The sequence below is a fragment of the Myotis daubentonii genome, chromosome 1 (genome assembly GCF_963259705.1).
Source record: "Myotis daubentonii chromosome 1, mMyoDau2.1, whole genome shotgun sequence".
Taxonomy (NCBI): domain Eukaryota; kingdom Metazoa; phylum Chordata; class Mammalia; order Chiroptera; family Vespertilionidae; genus Myotis; species Myotis daubentonii.
In genome coordinates, this window is record NC_081840.1 from 11375241 (window position 1) to 11392258 (window position 17018).

Consider the following 17018-nt stretch of genomic DNA (forward strand, 5'->3'; position numbering starts at 1 on the left):
CATCCGTGGGGAGAAGAGCCCTTTCGCTCCTTGTTGCTTTCCTTTTATTACTAACGGTCAATTGGAAAAAAAAAATGGCCAGGAAGGAAGAAGAAAGGCTGCGGAAGTGCTTGTGTTGTATAGGGACCTGGGTGTGAAGAAAACCTCACACGTGCAGAACCACCTGACAATTAGCACTTAGGTCCCTGTCCCCCGCTCCCTGCATCCCTGCACCCCTGTTTGTATCCGAGTCCTCCTGCTGGTCTGGTGATGGGGTTTCCGAAAGCACCAGCTGGCAGGGGGGAGTACCCCTGCTTCCTTGTGGATATGGGAGCCTCTGCTTGCTGCCTGGCTGGGACTTTGGGGTGCATTTGTGGGTGGAAATGTTCCCCTGCTGCTAGATTCAGGGGTGCTGCTAGTCCAGGATAGTTGCATTGGGGGCTCCTCCGGGCTGGCCCACCTACCCAGCCACGTGCGATGTTATTTTTATGCAGAAGTGTGTTCTGAGGTTCAGGGAGTAGATATGCAGCCTTCTGGACCACAGCCTTTTCATAAGGATAAAGCCTTTCATACGCTGAAGAGTATCCATATTATTGACCTATCATTCCCTCAGTTTATTCTTTTTCTGGAAAATAACGACGACTCAATGGGTTTGAATAAGCCACCAATATAATTCCTTTCCCGCGGGCCTCCGTATTAGTTGGTGCTACATTTTGTTTCTAATCTCTGTACATCCAGTAGGTCGTGGACGTCCATTTCCATGCGGTAGTCCTATGTAATTATTCATGACGGTTGATATCCATGTCGCTCTATGGAAAACGAGTATGTTTCATGGTGAGCACTTGTTCCCCAGGTGAAGTAAATGAATGCTTAGCTTTTCGGTAGGTAATAAAATGGAAAATAACTTTAATTTTCTGGTCATGTCTTCTAAGGCTCTAAACCTAGACTGAAGTATTGGTAGACTTGTTCTCACGGTCCAGCTGGGTCAACTCAAGCGTGGTGAGCATTTACTGAGACTGCAGCAGGCCTAGAATTGGCCTCTCAGGATTCCTTTTCTCCAGGCTTTTCTTGAGGTCACGGATTGACTCCTGGTCAGGGCACATGCCCGGGTTGTGGGCTCGATCCCCAGTAGGGGGCGTGCAGGAAGCAGCCAGTCAGTGAGTCTCTCTCATCATTGATGTTTCTTTCTCTAACTCTCCCTTCCTCTCTGAAATCAATAAAAATATATTTTTTTAAAAATCTCATTCCTCTGCAATAGCCATAAATCTATAACAAAGAAGCTGACAAAGCAAAACTTGGACAACTCTCAGAAGTATAGCTCAGCTGCCCATGCTTAGCAATGAGCATCACTTCCCTCCTCAGTCACTGTGTCTTTGGTTCAGCAAACATGGGAGCTTCCTGTATGCCAGGCACCACGATACCGTGGCGTGTGCTTCTGCCCCCATGGGCCTTACAAAGCAGGTGGGGTTGTGTGTGTGCATGAGGTGTGTGTGTGTGTGGGGGGGCAGTTCTAGGCGCATAATCAATTATCAGGAGCCTGTGCCCAGTAAGTGGACAGACCTGCCTGTTCAAATGCCGGTTCTGCTACTTATTTTCCATGTGACCAGCGGTAACTTACTTAATCTAAGTATCAGTTTCTTCATCTGTGAAATCAGGGTCAGCCGTCCTCCCGCATGGGGTTGGTGTGGGCCCCACCGGGTGATCACGCTCAGTTGTCAGCCCTGTTTCAACAAGTCCTGCCATTTATTTTCTTCGGGGCTGGCAGCCTTTTCTTGTTTTGTCTTCCCCAGTGCACGCATTCCGGTGATTTTTTTCCTAAGAGTTCTTCACCGGCCCCATGTCGGCAGCACCCATCAGCATTGTAAACGGCCCCCAAAGTCTGGAAAACACAACCAACAGTTCCCCCATTTTCTGTCGTGCACTGAGTGCGGGGTAGCTGGTCCCACAGTGAACTGCATTGACAAGGACACTGGCAGGAAGAAAGGGGAGGTTAGAAAATTAGAACGAGGGCGAGGCTGACTCTGCCAAACTGTGGCAGCAGGAAGAGGTACTGGCTTGTGTGTGTGCAGCGGGAGCAGCGTCTGCAGCGGGCAGTGTCGCCCGCATGCTGGGTGCTGCCGGCCAGGGTGCAGCATCAATAGCACGTGGGGGGGGCTGCTGCCAGTGTCCTAGGCTCTGCATCCTGGGGTTTTGTGTTTAACACACTGCGGTTGACTTTTGCTGCAGGCTGGGCAACTCTGGACATGTCGTTGGAGGATTCTGTCAGCAGTCCTTCCTCCCAAGTCTCAATTTCAGATTTGTAGTGCTTTAAAGTTCAGTTCACTTCGGCGAGTCTCTGGGCTAAATCGAAACTTCAAAAGACCAGTTCGCCTAACCTACCCTTGACCTTGGAGAATGAGCAAAGGCAGAGTGAATGTCAAGGCTGCAAAGCGCAATGTTTTCAAATTCTGGACACAGATTTTAGGAATATATTAACGCGCAGTTAAGGACTATTAAAAAATTAAATAAAGCCCAGACCCAGCCTTCTTACCTGCTTCACCAAGGAGGCCTCTTTAACCTTTAACCTTTAACCGGGCATGTGTGGTATTTTTGTAGCGTAACGGAAGTCACATCCACAGGGTTGTTGAGTAACATAAATACTGGCAGAACGGAGCGTCCTTGGGAAAGAGACATCTGTTCATCAACAAGCTTATTACATTCCAAAGATAATGAAAGAAATTATTAAAGCGTTTAATTTAAAAAGAAAATCATCTAGCAAAAGCGGTTGTGGTCGCCTGGTGTTGAGCTAATAATGGACAGGGTTTGGATGTGATGTTCGTTGTTAGAGCGCTAGGAATGCCGATCGGGGAGACCGAGGCTCGGTGCTATGGGGCATGAGCGTTCACTTTGTGCTGTGGATTTGCAGTCATCAGTCCTTTGAGCAGTGCAACCAAAGGTCACAGCATGTTTCTGTAATCAGTAATTACGCGCCGTGTAAGCTCACGAACCAGGAACAGATGGCAAAGGTTTTTTGTGTGTCGTTTTTAGGTGCTTTGACAAAATTACGTAAGTCATCAGCAAAGCCAAGAATCCTTAGTGCTTAGGTTCCTAGATCTTAACTTTTGACAAAACTGACCACACAAAAACAAAAAATGCCTGCCTCTGTTTAAAAACTATAGAATTACAATGGGTTTTTCTGCTTCCTGTTTCTAATTTTATTCAGAGATGGGACTTGTCGTGACTCGTTTAAACTCTCAGATTATCTGGTATATGTTAGTTGGCCCTCCTGAATATTCTCATGGCTTTTAAAAAACATTTAGTTTTTCCCATCACCATTTATCGCTTCTGTGCCCTCTCCCACCTCCACCCATTCTCATTGCTTTTTAAAATGTACATTTAAAACCGGAGAGAAGTTTCTTGAAAGAAAGGTAAATAAACGGGTTTACCACAGGCCCACTAAAACAATTTTCCTACTCTCCTGCTTTTCCTAACTGAATTCCTTAGAAGAAATACAGATTCTTAAGTTACCAACGTGATAAGCTTATCTCTTCATTACGTTTGGAGTCTGTGGTTAACAGACTATAGCTAAAGGCAGTCCCGGTTGCTTCCGGCTTTGGGGCTGGCAGCCGATGGCCACCCCTCGGGTGTGTCAGTGGGGTGGTCGGTGCTGAGCCAGGCCACGTCTTGCTGCCTCGGGGGTGAGTTTGTGGGTGGCCTGGCCTTAGCTCCTTCCCCGACTGCTTGTCCTAGATGGACCAGGGAAGGTTCCCCCCGTCGGCCCGGCCCCTCCGGTAGTCCAGGCGGCGGATGCTGTGGGAGGAGGCTCAGCCCCTGGCGTGGTCAGAGGGGCCTGGGTAGCGGGATGGGGCCGAGGCCAGGCCAGGGACAGGGACCCTCCTTCCTTGTCTCAGATTTGAGATTGGGTTACTTTGTCTTTTGCACGGGAACCTGTATCATTTTACCATCTTATTAATTTATTCTCGTAGAATTAGGAAGATTGCATGTATAGAGAGCGAGTGAGAGGGAGAACATATGTATGCTCTTCTAAGGATGTGCCTTATTTTACAGGCAAACGCCGACCGTCACCGTGAACCTGATCAGGAGGAGGTCTTCTTCCAGGATGTCTCTGGTAAGAGAGAAGGAAAGCCACGATGGCTGTTTCCCTTAGTGATGTCACCTTCCTTAGTAAAGTAGGCTTAGGGCTGTGCTGATTTTGTTTTGAACACAAAAGTGTGTCAATATTCTGTTGTTTTTTTGACCAAAGAAATGGTGATTTTTTTTCCCCCAGAGGGTGAGCCCAGTATTGATATAACATTTACTATATTATACATTGAAATATTAGGTCGAATCTAATATTTAAAATTTTGACTATTAGCCAAGAGTAATCCGGAGTTTGTAGATATTTAAAGTACTACTGGACAATTTTGCCTCCTAAAATTAAATATAAGCTTCTTACATTCATGTTTACATGAGAATTCAGGACATTTTTGTCTATCCCCCCTTGCCCTTAACTTTTCGGACGCAGCACGTTTTCTTGTGCTGTGTGATGTCTGCCCTCAGTGCACGGGGCTTGGCATCGCCACTCGGGGCAGCAGTGAGAATGGCAGATAAGAGCTGTGGACTTCTATGTTCGCTTTTCACGTATGTTTGTGCCTCCTTTGGGAGTGTTGTAGAGGAGACAAAGAAGCCAGCAGACAGCGCCTTTGCATGTTACCTAGGCAGTGTGTTTTAACCCCGCCTCCAACTTCCCATTTCTCAGCCTAAGCCTCAGCCCTATGCGATGCCCGCCCCACCCCCGCTGCATTACAATGGACATTACACAGAACCCTACACTTCTTCTCAAGGTAAGGGGCACTGGCTCTCAGGGGCCTGACGGCATGATTACAATTTGAATATGTCATGAGATTTGGAAACCTTGAAGCCAGTATGATTTTTGACTGAAGTGACATGCAGAATTGGTGTGATGATGGTAGCCATGCTCGATTCATAGGATAGGCTGCCATTATATTCTGTTTCTTGGACATGTGTAGAAAATATGCAGTACATTAGTCCTCCCTTATCCATGGGCATATGTTCCAGGACCCCCAGTGGATGCCTGAAACCAGGGATAGTACCGAACCTTATATATACTATGCTTTTTTTTTTCTTTTTTAAATAGTGTTAATTTTGTATATTTCAGAGACTATTGATCTATTCTTTTTATTTTTTTATATGTTTTTATTGATTTCATAGAGGAAGGGAGGGAGAAAGAGGGAGAGAGAGATAGAAAACATCAATGATGAGAGAGAATCGTTGATCGGCTGCCTCCTGCATGCCCCCCACTGGGAATCGAGCCTGCAGCCCGGGCATGTGCCCTGGACTGGAATCGAACCTGGGACCCTTCAGTCTGCAGGCCAACACTGTATCCACTGAGCCAAACCAGCTAGGGTGGTACTGTGCTTTTTCTTAAAACATACATACCCAGGGTACAATTTAATTTATAAATTAGGCACAGTAAGAGATTAACCATAACTAATAAAAAAAGGCCAACAGTAGTTCATTTTACAGTTAGAGAATAGTAACAATATACTCTAATAACAGTTATGTGAATGTGCTCTCTCTCTTTCTCAAAATGTCAGGAATTTTTTATTTAATATTTTCAGGCCATGGTTGGCCCTGGGTAAATGCAGCTGCGGAAAGCAAAACCACAGATATGGGGCGACTACTGTATTAAATTTTTTAAATAATTAAATTTATCCAGGTAACGTTGTTTAATATTGTGTAAGTTTCATGTGTACAACATTAGAATTGGATATCTGTATAACCAAATGCGTGCCTACCACCCAAAGTCTAGTTTCCTTATGTTGCCGTATATTTGATCCACTTTACCTACTTTGCCCTCCCCTCCCCACTTCCCCTCTGGTAACCACCATTCTGTTTTTGTTGTCACCAATCTGTGAGTTGTTGTTTTTTTAGTTCATTTGTTACTTTCTTGTTTTATATTCTACAGATGAGTGAAATCATACAGTTTTGTCTTTCTCTGTCCTTCTTCACTTAACATAATACCCTCAGGATTCATTCACGTTGCCACAGAAGGCAGTGCTTCGTCCTTTTTATGGCTGAGTAGTACTCCTGTACTTACAGACATCACATCTTTACCCATTCATCCGTCAGTGGACACTGAGGCTGTTTCCATGTCTTGGCTATTGTAAATAATGCTGCAGTGAGCATGCGGGTGCAGGCATATCTTTATGAATTCGTATTTTCATGCTTCCTTGGTGAATACCCAGAAGAGGAATTGCTGGATCACATGTATTGCATTTGGATGCTCACATGACCCCTAATTTGTCCCATTGGTTCTTCTTCCAGCTGGTTCCTGTGTGTCCTGTTATTCCCGCCGTTAGCTTTCAGTGCTTCCCTGCTTTCTGGCACAGGACATCCCAGGTTCATTCTGTCTTTCCCCTGCCTGAGCCCTTCCTACTATAGAGGTTTAAACATTTTATTTTTAAAATGTATTTTGACTTTTCACTTGATTAGTATAGGGAGCTGTATTTAAGAGAGTGCTTCCAGCCTGGCTGGTGTTGCTCAGTGGTTGAACATTGACCTGTGAACCAGGAGGTCACATTCTATTCCCCATCAGGGCACATTCCCTGGTTGTGGGCTTGATCACCATTAGGGGGCGTGCAGGAGGCAGCCTATCAATGATTCTCTCTCATCATTGATGTTCCTATCTCTCTCCTTCTCCCTTCCTCTCTGAAATAAAAAAAAAATTTTTTTAAATGCTTCCAAAGCTGAATCTCCGCATTCATTTAACATCTGCTCTCTCCTTTGTTTACAAGGACCTACTAGAGCAGTGATGGTGAACCTATGACACGCATGTCAGAGGTGACATGCGAACTCATTTTTTTGGTTGATTTTTCTTTGTTAAATGGCATTTAAATATATAAAATAAATATCAAAAATATAAGTCTTTGTTTTACTATGGTTGCAAATATCAAAAAATTTCTGTATGTGACACGGCACCAGAGTTAAGTTAGGGTTTTTCAAAACGCTGACACGCCGAGCTCCAAAGGTTCGCCATCACTGCACTAGAGGCCAAGGAGCTTTATGCAGAGAAGTCATTCGCACCTTAGGAAGCTTACAGTCTAATAGTTGGGGGTAAGACAAGTACACAAGTAACTTAAATACAAAGAGAACATGATTGTTTCGATGAGCGAGAGCAAGCAATTCCTGCTCCGTTCTGTGGAAGGATGAGTGTCCTCATGTTGGGGAGACTGAGAAGGGCTTTCGGGCCTCAGAAGATGGGTGGGTGGGTTTCAGCAGGTCGAGAGGGGTGGGTGTCTGACTGGGATTGCTGCTGGTTTGGGGGGACGGGGAATGCTGTCGCGCAGAATGAGGAGAAGGGTGTTTGGAGAGGAGAGTGGTCCAGTGGGCTCACCCAGGGAACTGGGAGGAATGATGCTGAAGGGACAGACGGTGGGTGGACTGTGTGGGTTGTGCCGGGCCTTGTGGTAAAGCAGGGAATTTCGGTGCCGCGAGGCGGGCAGCAGGGGAGCAGTGCTGGGGTGCGGACTCAGGTGCTTCCCACCATCACTGTCCTCTCCGCCTTGCACCCTGCCTGGTCTGGTTTCCGACCCCAGCCCTCCTCCTCCTGGGAAAAGGCTCTCTTCCCATTGCTGGCGTTTCCTTCCCACTCATTTCTTTCCCTGGGTCTACAAACATCTTACTATTTTTTTTTGTCTCTTCTCTCTTCCAACTGCAGTTTGGTGTTTTTCCTTTTTCTCCTCTTGCACCCACTTCTGCTGAGAGTGACACCTGTGTGCTGCTCCTGTCTGGTCCCCCGTTCACTCCTCCCACCTTTGCTATTCTGTTCAAGCTGCCCTCTCCTGGTCCCCGGCACTCGCACAACCTTTTTACCATCAGAATCCAGCGTGCTCTCCGCCTGCAAATCTCAGTGTGTGGGTTCTCCCTCCTCCTCCTGCACCGACAGCATTGCTCATGGCTCCTATGCCTGCTCTCAACCCCCCCACCCCCCCCGCTCACCACCACCACCCCTTGCAGGCTGAGCAAGGACGAGTGTCAGGTCTTCACTTCCCACCCCTTCCTTACACCTGTGCTCAGCCCACGCTTCCAGGTCTGCTAGGTGGTCGTGCGGTGCAGGGGGCTGCGGCGGGCACAGCACCAGGCTGTGAGGAGCACTCGGTAAATCTCACCAGCTGTGCCGACTTGCTGAGCACTGATTAAATGTTAAATCTGATCTCTCCCCTTGACCGGCCTGTCCCTTTCCCCACGTTCCTTCATCCTCATGATGAAGTCACTCACCTGGTTCCTTGGATCCCAACCTGCATGTCACTTTTCTCATCTTCTTTTTCCTTTTTGCCCTCAGCAGCCAGTCAGTTACAAATCTATGGGATTATACGGCCTCTAGCTTCATATGACATCTCTTCCTTCTCCTGTCCCTCTGTGACGGACCCAGTTTCTCCTGTCCAAACCTCTCCCGAGCTGCTGTGTCACAGGAGCTGACACCTTCAGCGTCCACCTCCCTGACTCATCGCAGCTCCTGGTGACCATCCCCTGCCTGGGCTCAGCACTCCGCGCTTCCCCCTCGCTGCTTTTCCAGTCTTATTTCTGCTGTCCTTTCACTCCTCTCTGGCTGCCTGATGCTCAGCCACGCCGAGCATGGCCGCCAGGGAGGGGGTCTCTACTGCCCTGTCACCCAGAATGCCCTTGTCCCATGCACCTTCACGCACCCTCTTGCCCACAGGCCTCTGCCCAGTCAGGGTAGGCTGTGCAGTGCCGTGGGAAAGCACCGTTCTAAGCCCCCTGTGGCTTACTCAGGAGAAGCTACTTCTTGCTCAGTTACCTGACCTTTGTGCATGGGCAGGAGGCCCCTGCTTCCCTCTGCGATGTTGCTGGTCAGAATGGCAGGGAAGGGAGCGTGGAAACGGGCTGTGGGCCTCTGCTCACGTTCCCATGACCATTACTCGTCCCACGGTGGTGCCCGGCCTCCAGAGGGGAGGAGGTGTGATCCCGCGTGCACTCGGCGGTAGGCCGGCTGCTATTGAAAGCTGGGCATGCCTGCCCCGTCCTCCTGTCCCTCAAGGCCCCTCCAGTGCCATAGCTTCTGTGAGGCGGTTCTTGATCTTCTCTTCTCTGTCCCCATCAACCCAGACCTTTTCATTTGACTGGGTTCCAGTCGTTTCCCCCCGTCAGCTCTTAGTACAGTGTTTTATGCCTATGGGCTCACCAATGGGTGGTCTGTGGGGTGCGCAGAGGAGCCTGGAGGCTGGGAGAGCAGACAGTTGGTGCTTGAACCAGCTCCGCCTCGGCAGCGGCTGTGCCAGTCCAGACAGGCTGCAGTGAGCAAAGGTGGGGGGTTCCTGACTCAGAGCTCGGGTGTGTGTGTGCGTCCAGGTACGGGAAGAGCGCAGGGACAGGAAGCACCGTGCCTCAGCCGTGAGCACACGGGGATGCATTTGAGTCCTGTCCCTTCATGGCTGTGTGCCGCCAGATCCAAGTCCAAACACCAGCCCGTGGTGTATTCACTTTAGGATCAGGTGCCACTTAAACGGTCGTGGGGCCTTAGAATCACACAGTCACAGCTTTTCACAGGCTGTTCCCTGAGGGACTGGACGGCTGTTTTTCCCGAGGGTTGGAGATCATCTCGCAGTGTTTCGGGTGAACCGCAGATGGGCTGCAGGAAGCAGGCCTCTTCCCAGCCCCGGCAGGGTCGTGCACTCGTGGGCACTGGCGATGAGAGTGAGCCGCGATTCTGAGTGTGGCTCCCAGCTGCGGAAGTTGGGGGACTGGCTCTTCTCGGCTCCAGCCCCCTGGTGAGGCGTGGCTTCTGCTGACACTGTTGGACCTGGAGAAGCTCAGATCCTGCCCAGACGTTGCCCTTTTTTGTTCATCTGGAAGCACCTACACAAACAATCAGCAGCTCCGCGTAAGGGTGCACTTGCGGGCAGCTGGTGCCTGAACCGGCTCCAATCAGCAGGGCCTCCCACCAGGGGAAGGCAGAGTCAGGGCCCTGCGCCCCCGGGTGCCCCAGCCTGCAGCTCCCGGGGCTCCAGAAGGTCTGTTTCATCGCTCCCGTCAAACGTGTTTTTGACTTTCAGAAAAAGACGATGGGTTGTGTTGCAATTGTACTCTTAATATTGGGCTTAGATGTGCCTGATCTTTATTGGGTGCCACGTCCTGAACTCCGTCCTCGGAGCTGGCAGAGCCATCCCATCCTGTAGACGAGGAAATGACCCGCCCAGGGTCACTCAGCGTGTGCGGGGGAAGCCAGGTCATGTCAGTGCCATTTCCATAAACCACAGCGTCAACAGTCAAGACCTCTCTCGGTATTTGTCCGGAGTAATTAGTCCAATTTAGTACCTTTTTTAAAAAACCTCTTTTTAAACTGTATTTTAAATGTTTCCCCCCAGATAACCTCTTTGTGACCAACCAGAATGGATACTACTGTCACTCTCAGACCAGCCTGGATCGAGCCCAGATTGACCTCAACGGTCGCATCCGCAACGGCAGTGTCTACAGCGCACACAGCACCAACTCCTTGAACAACCCCCAGCCCTACCCGCAGCCCTCACCCATGTCCTCCAACCCCAGCATCACCGGGAGCGACGTCATGAGGCCCGACTACGTCCCGTCTCACCGGCACAGCGCGCTGATCCCCCCGTCCTACCGCCCGACCCCCGACTACGAGACGGTGATGAAGCAGCTCAACCGGGGGATGGCTCATGCGGAGCGGCAGAGCCACTCGCTGAGAAACCTCAACATCGGCCACTCGTTCGCCTACAGCAGGCCCGACGCGCTGGTCTACAGCCAGCCCGAGATCCGGGAGCACGCCCACTTCCCCTCTCCCCAGTCGGCCCACTACCCGTTCAGCCTGAACTACAGTTTCCACAGCCAGTCCCCGTACCCCTACCCCGCAGAGCGACGGCCCGTGGTGGGCGCCGTCAGCGTGCCCGAGCTGACCAACGTGCAGCTCCAGGCCCAGGACTACCCGGCTCCCAACATCATGAGGACTCAGGTGTACCGCCCGCCCCCGCCGTACCCGTACCCGCACCCGCGGCCCGCCAACAGCACCCCCGACCTGTCCCGCCACCTCTACATCAGCAGCAGCAACCCCGACCTCATCACGCGGCGCGTCCACCACTCGGTCCAGACCTTCCAGGAGGACAGCCTGCCCGTGGCCCACTCCCTGCAGGAGGTCAGCGAGCCCCTCACCGCCGCGCGGCACGCTCACCTGCAGAAGAGGAACAGCATCGAGCTCGCGGGGCTGACGCACAGCCTCGACGGCATGAGGCTCAAGGACAGGGCCCTGTCGGCCTCGGCCGCAGACGTGGCCCCGCGGGCCAGCTCCGCGGGCTCCCAGCCAAATGTCTTCCCAGACCGGACGAGACGGGGAGAGACGGCCGAGCAGGAAGGCCTGAGATACGGTCACAGCAAGTCCCTTTCGGAGGCCACCATGCTGATACACAGCAGCGACGAGGAGGAGGAGGAGGAGCCGGAGGAGGACAGCAGGGCACGGGCTGTGCTCTCCCCACGGGCACGTGAGCCCCGGGGCAGTTACTCCCAGGAGCCGCAGGCGGGCTGCTCCTGCGCCTCGGCCTCCGCAGGCGCGGGCCCTCTGCACATCCACGAGCCCAAGGCCCATGTCACCGAGGCCGAGAGGCGGGGGAGGGAGGGCAGCCCGGTGCACGTGCCGGCGGAGGCCCAGCGGCCCCGGCGGGACGGGCTGCTGACGCCCTCCATGTCCGAGTCTGACCTCACCACGTCGGGGAGGTACCGGGCCAGGGATTCTCTGAAGAAGAGGCCGGTGTCCGACCTCCTCTCGGGCAAGAAGAACATCGTTGAAGGGCTTCCGCCGTTAGGGGTAAGTGTTCCCTGTGCAGGTGAGCCGCCGCCACCCCGCGCAGCGCCCTCCAGCCTGCGGTTTCGCAGCACCCGCTACGCTCCGGGAGTCACTGCTCTGGCTCAGTACTTTTGATGTTTCCAGCTTTTTTTCTTTTAACATTTTTGATCCCTCTTCTGCCCTTTACTGTGTTTTTGACTTATTTGGAACACATTTGATTATCTATGGAAGTGATAGAGGTTGATGACATTTTAGTGGGATAGTTAGACAGGTTAAATGTTAATGTTGGGAGCTCTGTGGAATGGAGTAGAAAGAATGAATGAAACGTTTCAGCCATGCAGTGTGAACGGAAAGGGGGCTGAGGTTTCGTGACCTGAGCCCGGATTGCTTTGTCCGCCGCCTGTTAGCAGTCCCCGTGCTGGTGCAGCAGCCAGGGCCGTGTTTGTTCTGTTTGCTGGTTTCTCCTGGGATGTCTGAGAGCAGCATCCGCACCGAGGAGTGTTCCTAACGCGTCTGTGTGCTGGACGTGTGGATGCAGCTTCGGATGTGGGCCGTGATCCCTGAGGGCGTGAACCTGGGGTTGGGAAGGTGGCCCTTTGTCAGGAAGGCTCCAGGTCTCTTTGAAAGAAAGATGAACTGAGAACTCAAGGAAGGTCCCTTGTAGAAAACGCAGGGTTACTAGTAAAATAGTCTGGATAATAAATAACCATGCCCTGATTAAGCATGCCTTCCCGATTGGAAGGAAAATATAAGAGAGCGTAACATCATCTCTAGCTGCCTTTTCCATAGCATTTACCGTGTCCAGTCTACAACAGGCCCATTGTTCCTGCGGACGAGGAAGCAGACTCAGATATGAAGTAGCTTTCCAAGGTCGCAGAGCGAGTGAGGGACCAACTGGAGTTTTAAACCCATGTTTATCTCTGCAACGTGTTCTCTTATCTGCTACACTGTTCTCGGGCGAGTTATACTGTATATAATGTTTTGTTCCGTAATAACTGCTTATCTAAGCCTCGCTGTTCTCGGCCTTTCCACGGAAACCTTTTAACTTGGAGGCCCCACGCTTTGGCCAAGCCTGTGTGGCCTTGTCCTGCCAGGGTGTCCACTCTGAGACGTCTCGCTGCATCCCTCAGGCTTCCGCTCCTCACTGCCTGGGCCTCCACCCCCAGCCGACAGCCATGCACTGACCTGGCCATCTTGCCTCACATTGCTCCCCGTGTCCTGGCACCTAGGACTCCTCATCTCCGCCAGGCGGCAAACTCAGACATGGGGGCCCATCGCAAGTGTGGTTCCGGCCTTGTATTCCAGATCCTCTGAGATGCTGGAAGCATCTCCATAAATAGGAAAAAAATTCCCCCAGTGTTATTGTTTTTATGAAATAGATAAATATCCATAAATTGAAACTACTTATAATCGTGCTGTGGATTTAACTGTGTTTTCTTTTAATGAATTTGGGGTTTGAATAATTTAAGTTTACTTTTAATTTTGGGGGAGAGCACATTCTTTTTTTTTATTTTTAATTTATTTTATTGATTTTTTACAGAGAGGAAGGGAGAGGGATAGAGAGTTAGAAACATCGATGAGGGTGAAACATCAATCACCTGCCTCGTGCACACCCCCTATTGGGGATGTGCCCACAACCAAGGTACATGCCCTTGACCGGAATCGAACCTGGGACCCTTGAGTCCGCAGGCCGACGGTCTATCCACTGAGCCAAATCGGTGAGGGCGGGAGAGCACATTCTTACTCACCTACCTGTGCCAGTGGTTCTCAACCATCCTAATGCCGCGAACCTTTAATACAGTTCCTCATGTTGTGGTGACCCCCAACCATAAAATTATTTTCGTTGCTACTTCATAACTGTAATTTTGCTACTGTTATGAATCGTAATGTAAATATCTGATAAGCAGGATGTATTTTCATTGTTCGCGACCCACAGGTTGAGAACCGCTACAGGCCCCTGCCTCAGGTTGGCTGAAGGTGTGGGCCCATAGTCAGTGGCTCAGGGTGGGGCAGGGGGTGGCTGTGTCTTCCCCAGCGACCCTGCTGGGGCCCCTGAGGCAGCTGCACAGTCCCTTTCATAGTTATTACTCTCCCCTGAGGACATCAAGACCTGTCTATCATTTCCATGTGACCCGAGTCTTTTCCCCAGACGATGCTTGTTCTGAGTGTGGTCCAGTAGTCAGGCCTCTTGTCACTGTGTGTTTTTAGTGGACCTAGCAAGTCCTGCTAAATCTGAGGATTTTGACCAATTTGGTTCCCTAAAAACACAGATTTTCTCTCTCATTGACTTTTAAGACCTACAGTATTAATTTAATAAAACTATGTGATTGGCTGTGCTTTTGCTCCCCTTCTTTTCCCATAAGGGATTCTCTTTATTTGAAAAACATGCATGGGAGCTGGGGCCAGGGGACAGGTACAGGACCAGATAGTGGGGAAACTGGTCTGAGTCTAGACCAGCCGTGGGTAAACTACGGCCCGTGGGCCGGATCTGGCCCGTTTGAAATGAATAAAACTGCGGGAAGCCGGTCCATCCTTGCTGCTTGACACAGTTGCTGCAGGATAGAAACATCTGCACAGCATGTTTCAAGGGACCTGGCGTATATAGCATACTGTTCTTAATATGTTTGCTCCCCTTAGCGCTGTGTGTTTTAACCAAGGTCACCTCTCCGAGAAAGGTTGTTTCCCCAGGTAGGGATTTTTCCCTGAAGTTAGGGATGGGATGAAACTCCTTAACTAAGTGCCAGGCGGGTAGTTAATCACTTTAACTACAAACAATCATGCTTAAGCTACATAATCTTTACTCCCTGGAATGGAGATAAGAAATGCCCTAACCTTTGTAATAGAAATTGACAGGATTAAAATCAACTGGTATAAATACGGATGTAACAAGACAATAAGCAGCAGAACCTCTCTGGAGATCCAGACCAGAACTTGGCTGGAGATCCTGGCTAGGCTGCTGATCAACTGAACACTGTCTCCATGTCATTCCTTCTTTGCCGACTCCGTCTACGCCTTTGGGAACCCCTGGACCTGCTGGGGTTGGACCCCGGCATCTGGTGCCCGAACAGGAACCCCTAGGTAAGCCCCACTCTCGGGATGGATAGGACTCCACCGTAGGAAGAGGGTGGATAGTCTTCGCCGACTCCGTCCACACCTTTGGGAACCCCTGGAACAGGATTCCCCTAGGTAAGCCCCCCCCATTGAGAACCCCCACACTCGGGACGGATAGTACTCCACCAGGGTACTGCAGACCCCCCTATAGAGGATAAGTAGGGTAAGAAGGTGGATAGTACAGAACTTAGATTGAGAAGATGTGCTATACTGAGTCCAAAGAAAGAAGACTCTGTATTGATCCTTAGATTGAGAAGATGTGCCATACTGAGTCTAAAGAAATAAGACTCTGTATTGATCTTTTAACACATGCTTGCTAGCAGAGAAATTAAGGTTATTCCCAGTCAGACAGAACGTTTTATACAAGAAGTATGTCCATGCTTTTCTGAGGAAGGAAAGGTAAATGTAAAGGCATGGGAGGAGGTAGGCCCAAGGAGCCTTATCCTTAACCCCACTGCAGCCTTTCCACCCCGGGAAAGTGCAGGATTGGCAAGCTCTCCCTGGGGTGATAGATCAGGACTCAGGTAATAGCGGAAAGCACCAATCCTCTTAAAATGGATACAAGAGAGCATTTAGGGTTTTTCTTTTTAATACCTGCTTTTAAAAAATAAAAAAGGGGGAATTTGCCGGAAGCCAGTCCATCCTTGCTGCTTGACACAGTCGCTGCAGGATAGAAACATCTGCACAGCATATGTTTCAAGGGACCTGGCGTATATAGCATACTGTTCTTAATATGTTTGCTCCCCTTAGCGCTGTGTGTTTTAACCAAGGTCACCTCTCCGAGAAAGGTTGTTTCCCCAGGTAGGGATTTTTCCCTGAAGTTAGGGAGGGGATGAAACTCCTTAACTAAGTGCCAGGCGGGTAGTTAATCACTTTAACTACAAACAATCATGCTTAAGCTACATAATCTTTACTCCCTGGAATGGAGATAAGAAATGCCCTAACCTTTGTAATAGAAATTGACAGGATTAAAATCAACTGGTATAAATACGGATGTAACAAGACAATAAGCAGCAGAACCTCTCTGGAGATCCAGACCAGAACTTGGCTGGAGATCCTGGCTAGGCTGCTGATCAACTGAACACTGTCTCCGTGTCATTCCTTCTTCGCCGACTCCATCTACGCCTTTGGGAACCCCTGGACCTGCTGGGGTTGGACCCCGGCATCAAACTAAAAAAAAAAAAGACCGTACCCTTTTATGTAATGACTAGGGGCCTGGTGCACGAAATTCGTGCACTGGGTGTGTGTGGGGGGGGGAGTGTCCCTCAGCCCAGCCTGCCCCCTCTCACATACTGGGAGCCCTCAGGCATTGACCCCCATCACCTTCCAATCGCAGGATCAGCCCCTTGCCCAGCCTGACGCCTGGGCCAGAGGCGTCAGGCCTGGGCAGGGGACCCTCATTTCCTCCCATCACTGGTTCTGCCCCCAGCCCAGGCCTGATGCCTCTGGCCCAGGCGTCAGGCCTGGGCAGGGGACCCCCAGACACCTCCGATTGCCGGCTCTGCCCCTTGCCCAGGCCTGACGCCTCCGCCAGAGGTGTCAGGCTTGGACAGGGGACCCCCATCTCCCCCCGATCACTGGCTCTGGCCCCCGCCCAGGCCTGATGCCTCGGCCAGAGGAGTTGACCCTCATCACCCTCCAATCACCAATCACCGGATCGGCCCCTTGACCAGGCCTGAGGCCTCCGGCAGAGGTGTCAGACCTGGGCAGGGGACCCCCAGCTCCCCGCGGTTGCAGGCTCCACCCCTGCCCAGGCCTAACCCCTAACGCCTCTGGCCTAGGCGTCCGGCCCGGGTAGCGGGGACCCACAGCTTCAGCGGCCCCGCGATCATGGGCTTCGGTTTAGGCCCAGGGAAGGGACCCCTAGCTCCCGGGACTGCCAGCTTCGACCGTGCCCAGCTCCCATCGCTGGCTCCACCCCTACTTCCTGCTATCACTGGCCAGGGCGGCAAAGGCACCTGATTCTCCGATCATGGCTGGGGGGCAGGGCAAAGGCGGCCCCAGGGCCGCCTTTGCCCTGCTCCCCAGCTCTTAGCTCCCCCCCTGGGTTTCCGATCACTGTCAGTGGCAGGGGGCTTGTTCCTGCTTTCCCTTTCACCTCCCTGCATTG

At 51.2% G+C, this 17018-nt stretch overlaps 1 protein-coding gene across 2 annotated transcripts in view; it reads left to right on the top strand.

Moving 5' to 3' along the window:
• The window catches only part of PTPN21 (protein tyrosine phosphatase non-receptor type 21), a 70159-nt gene that overhangs the window by 40749 nt on the left and 12392 nt on the right, over positions 1-17018 (top strand). For both annotated transcript variants that reach the window (XM_059688659.1, XM_059688668.1), the window contains 3 exons: positions 4027-4087; positions 4718-4802; positions 10368-11818. In XM_059688659.1, the coding sequence (XP_059544642.1) occupies positions 4027-4087; positions 4718-4802; positions 10368-11818 (1597 nt within the window). The remainder of the gene's footprint in view (positions 1-4026; positions 4088-4717; positions 4803-10367; positions 11819-17018) is intronic.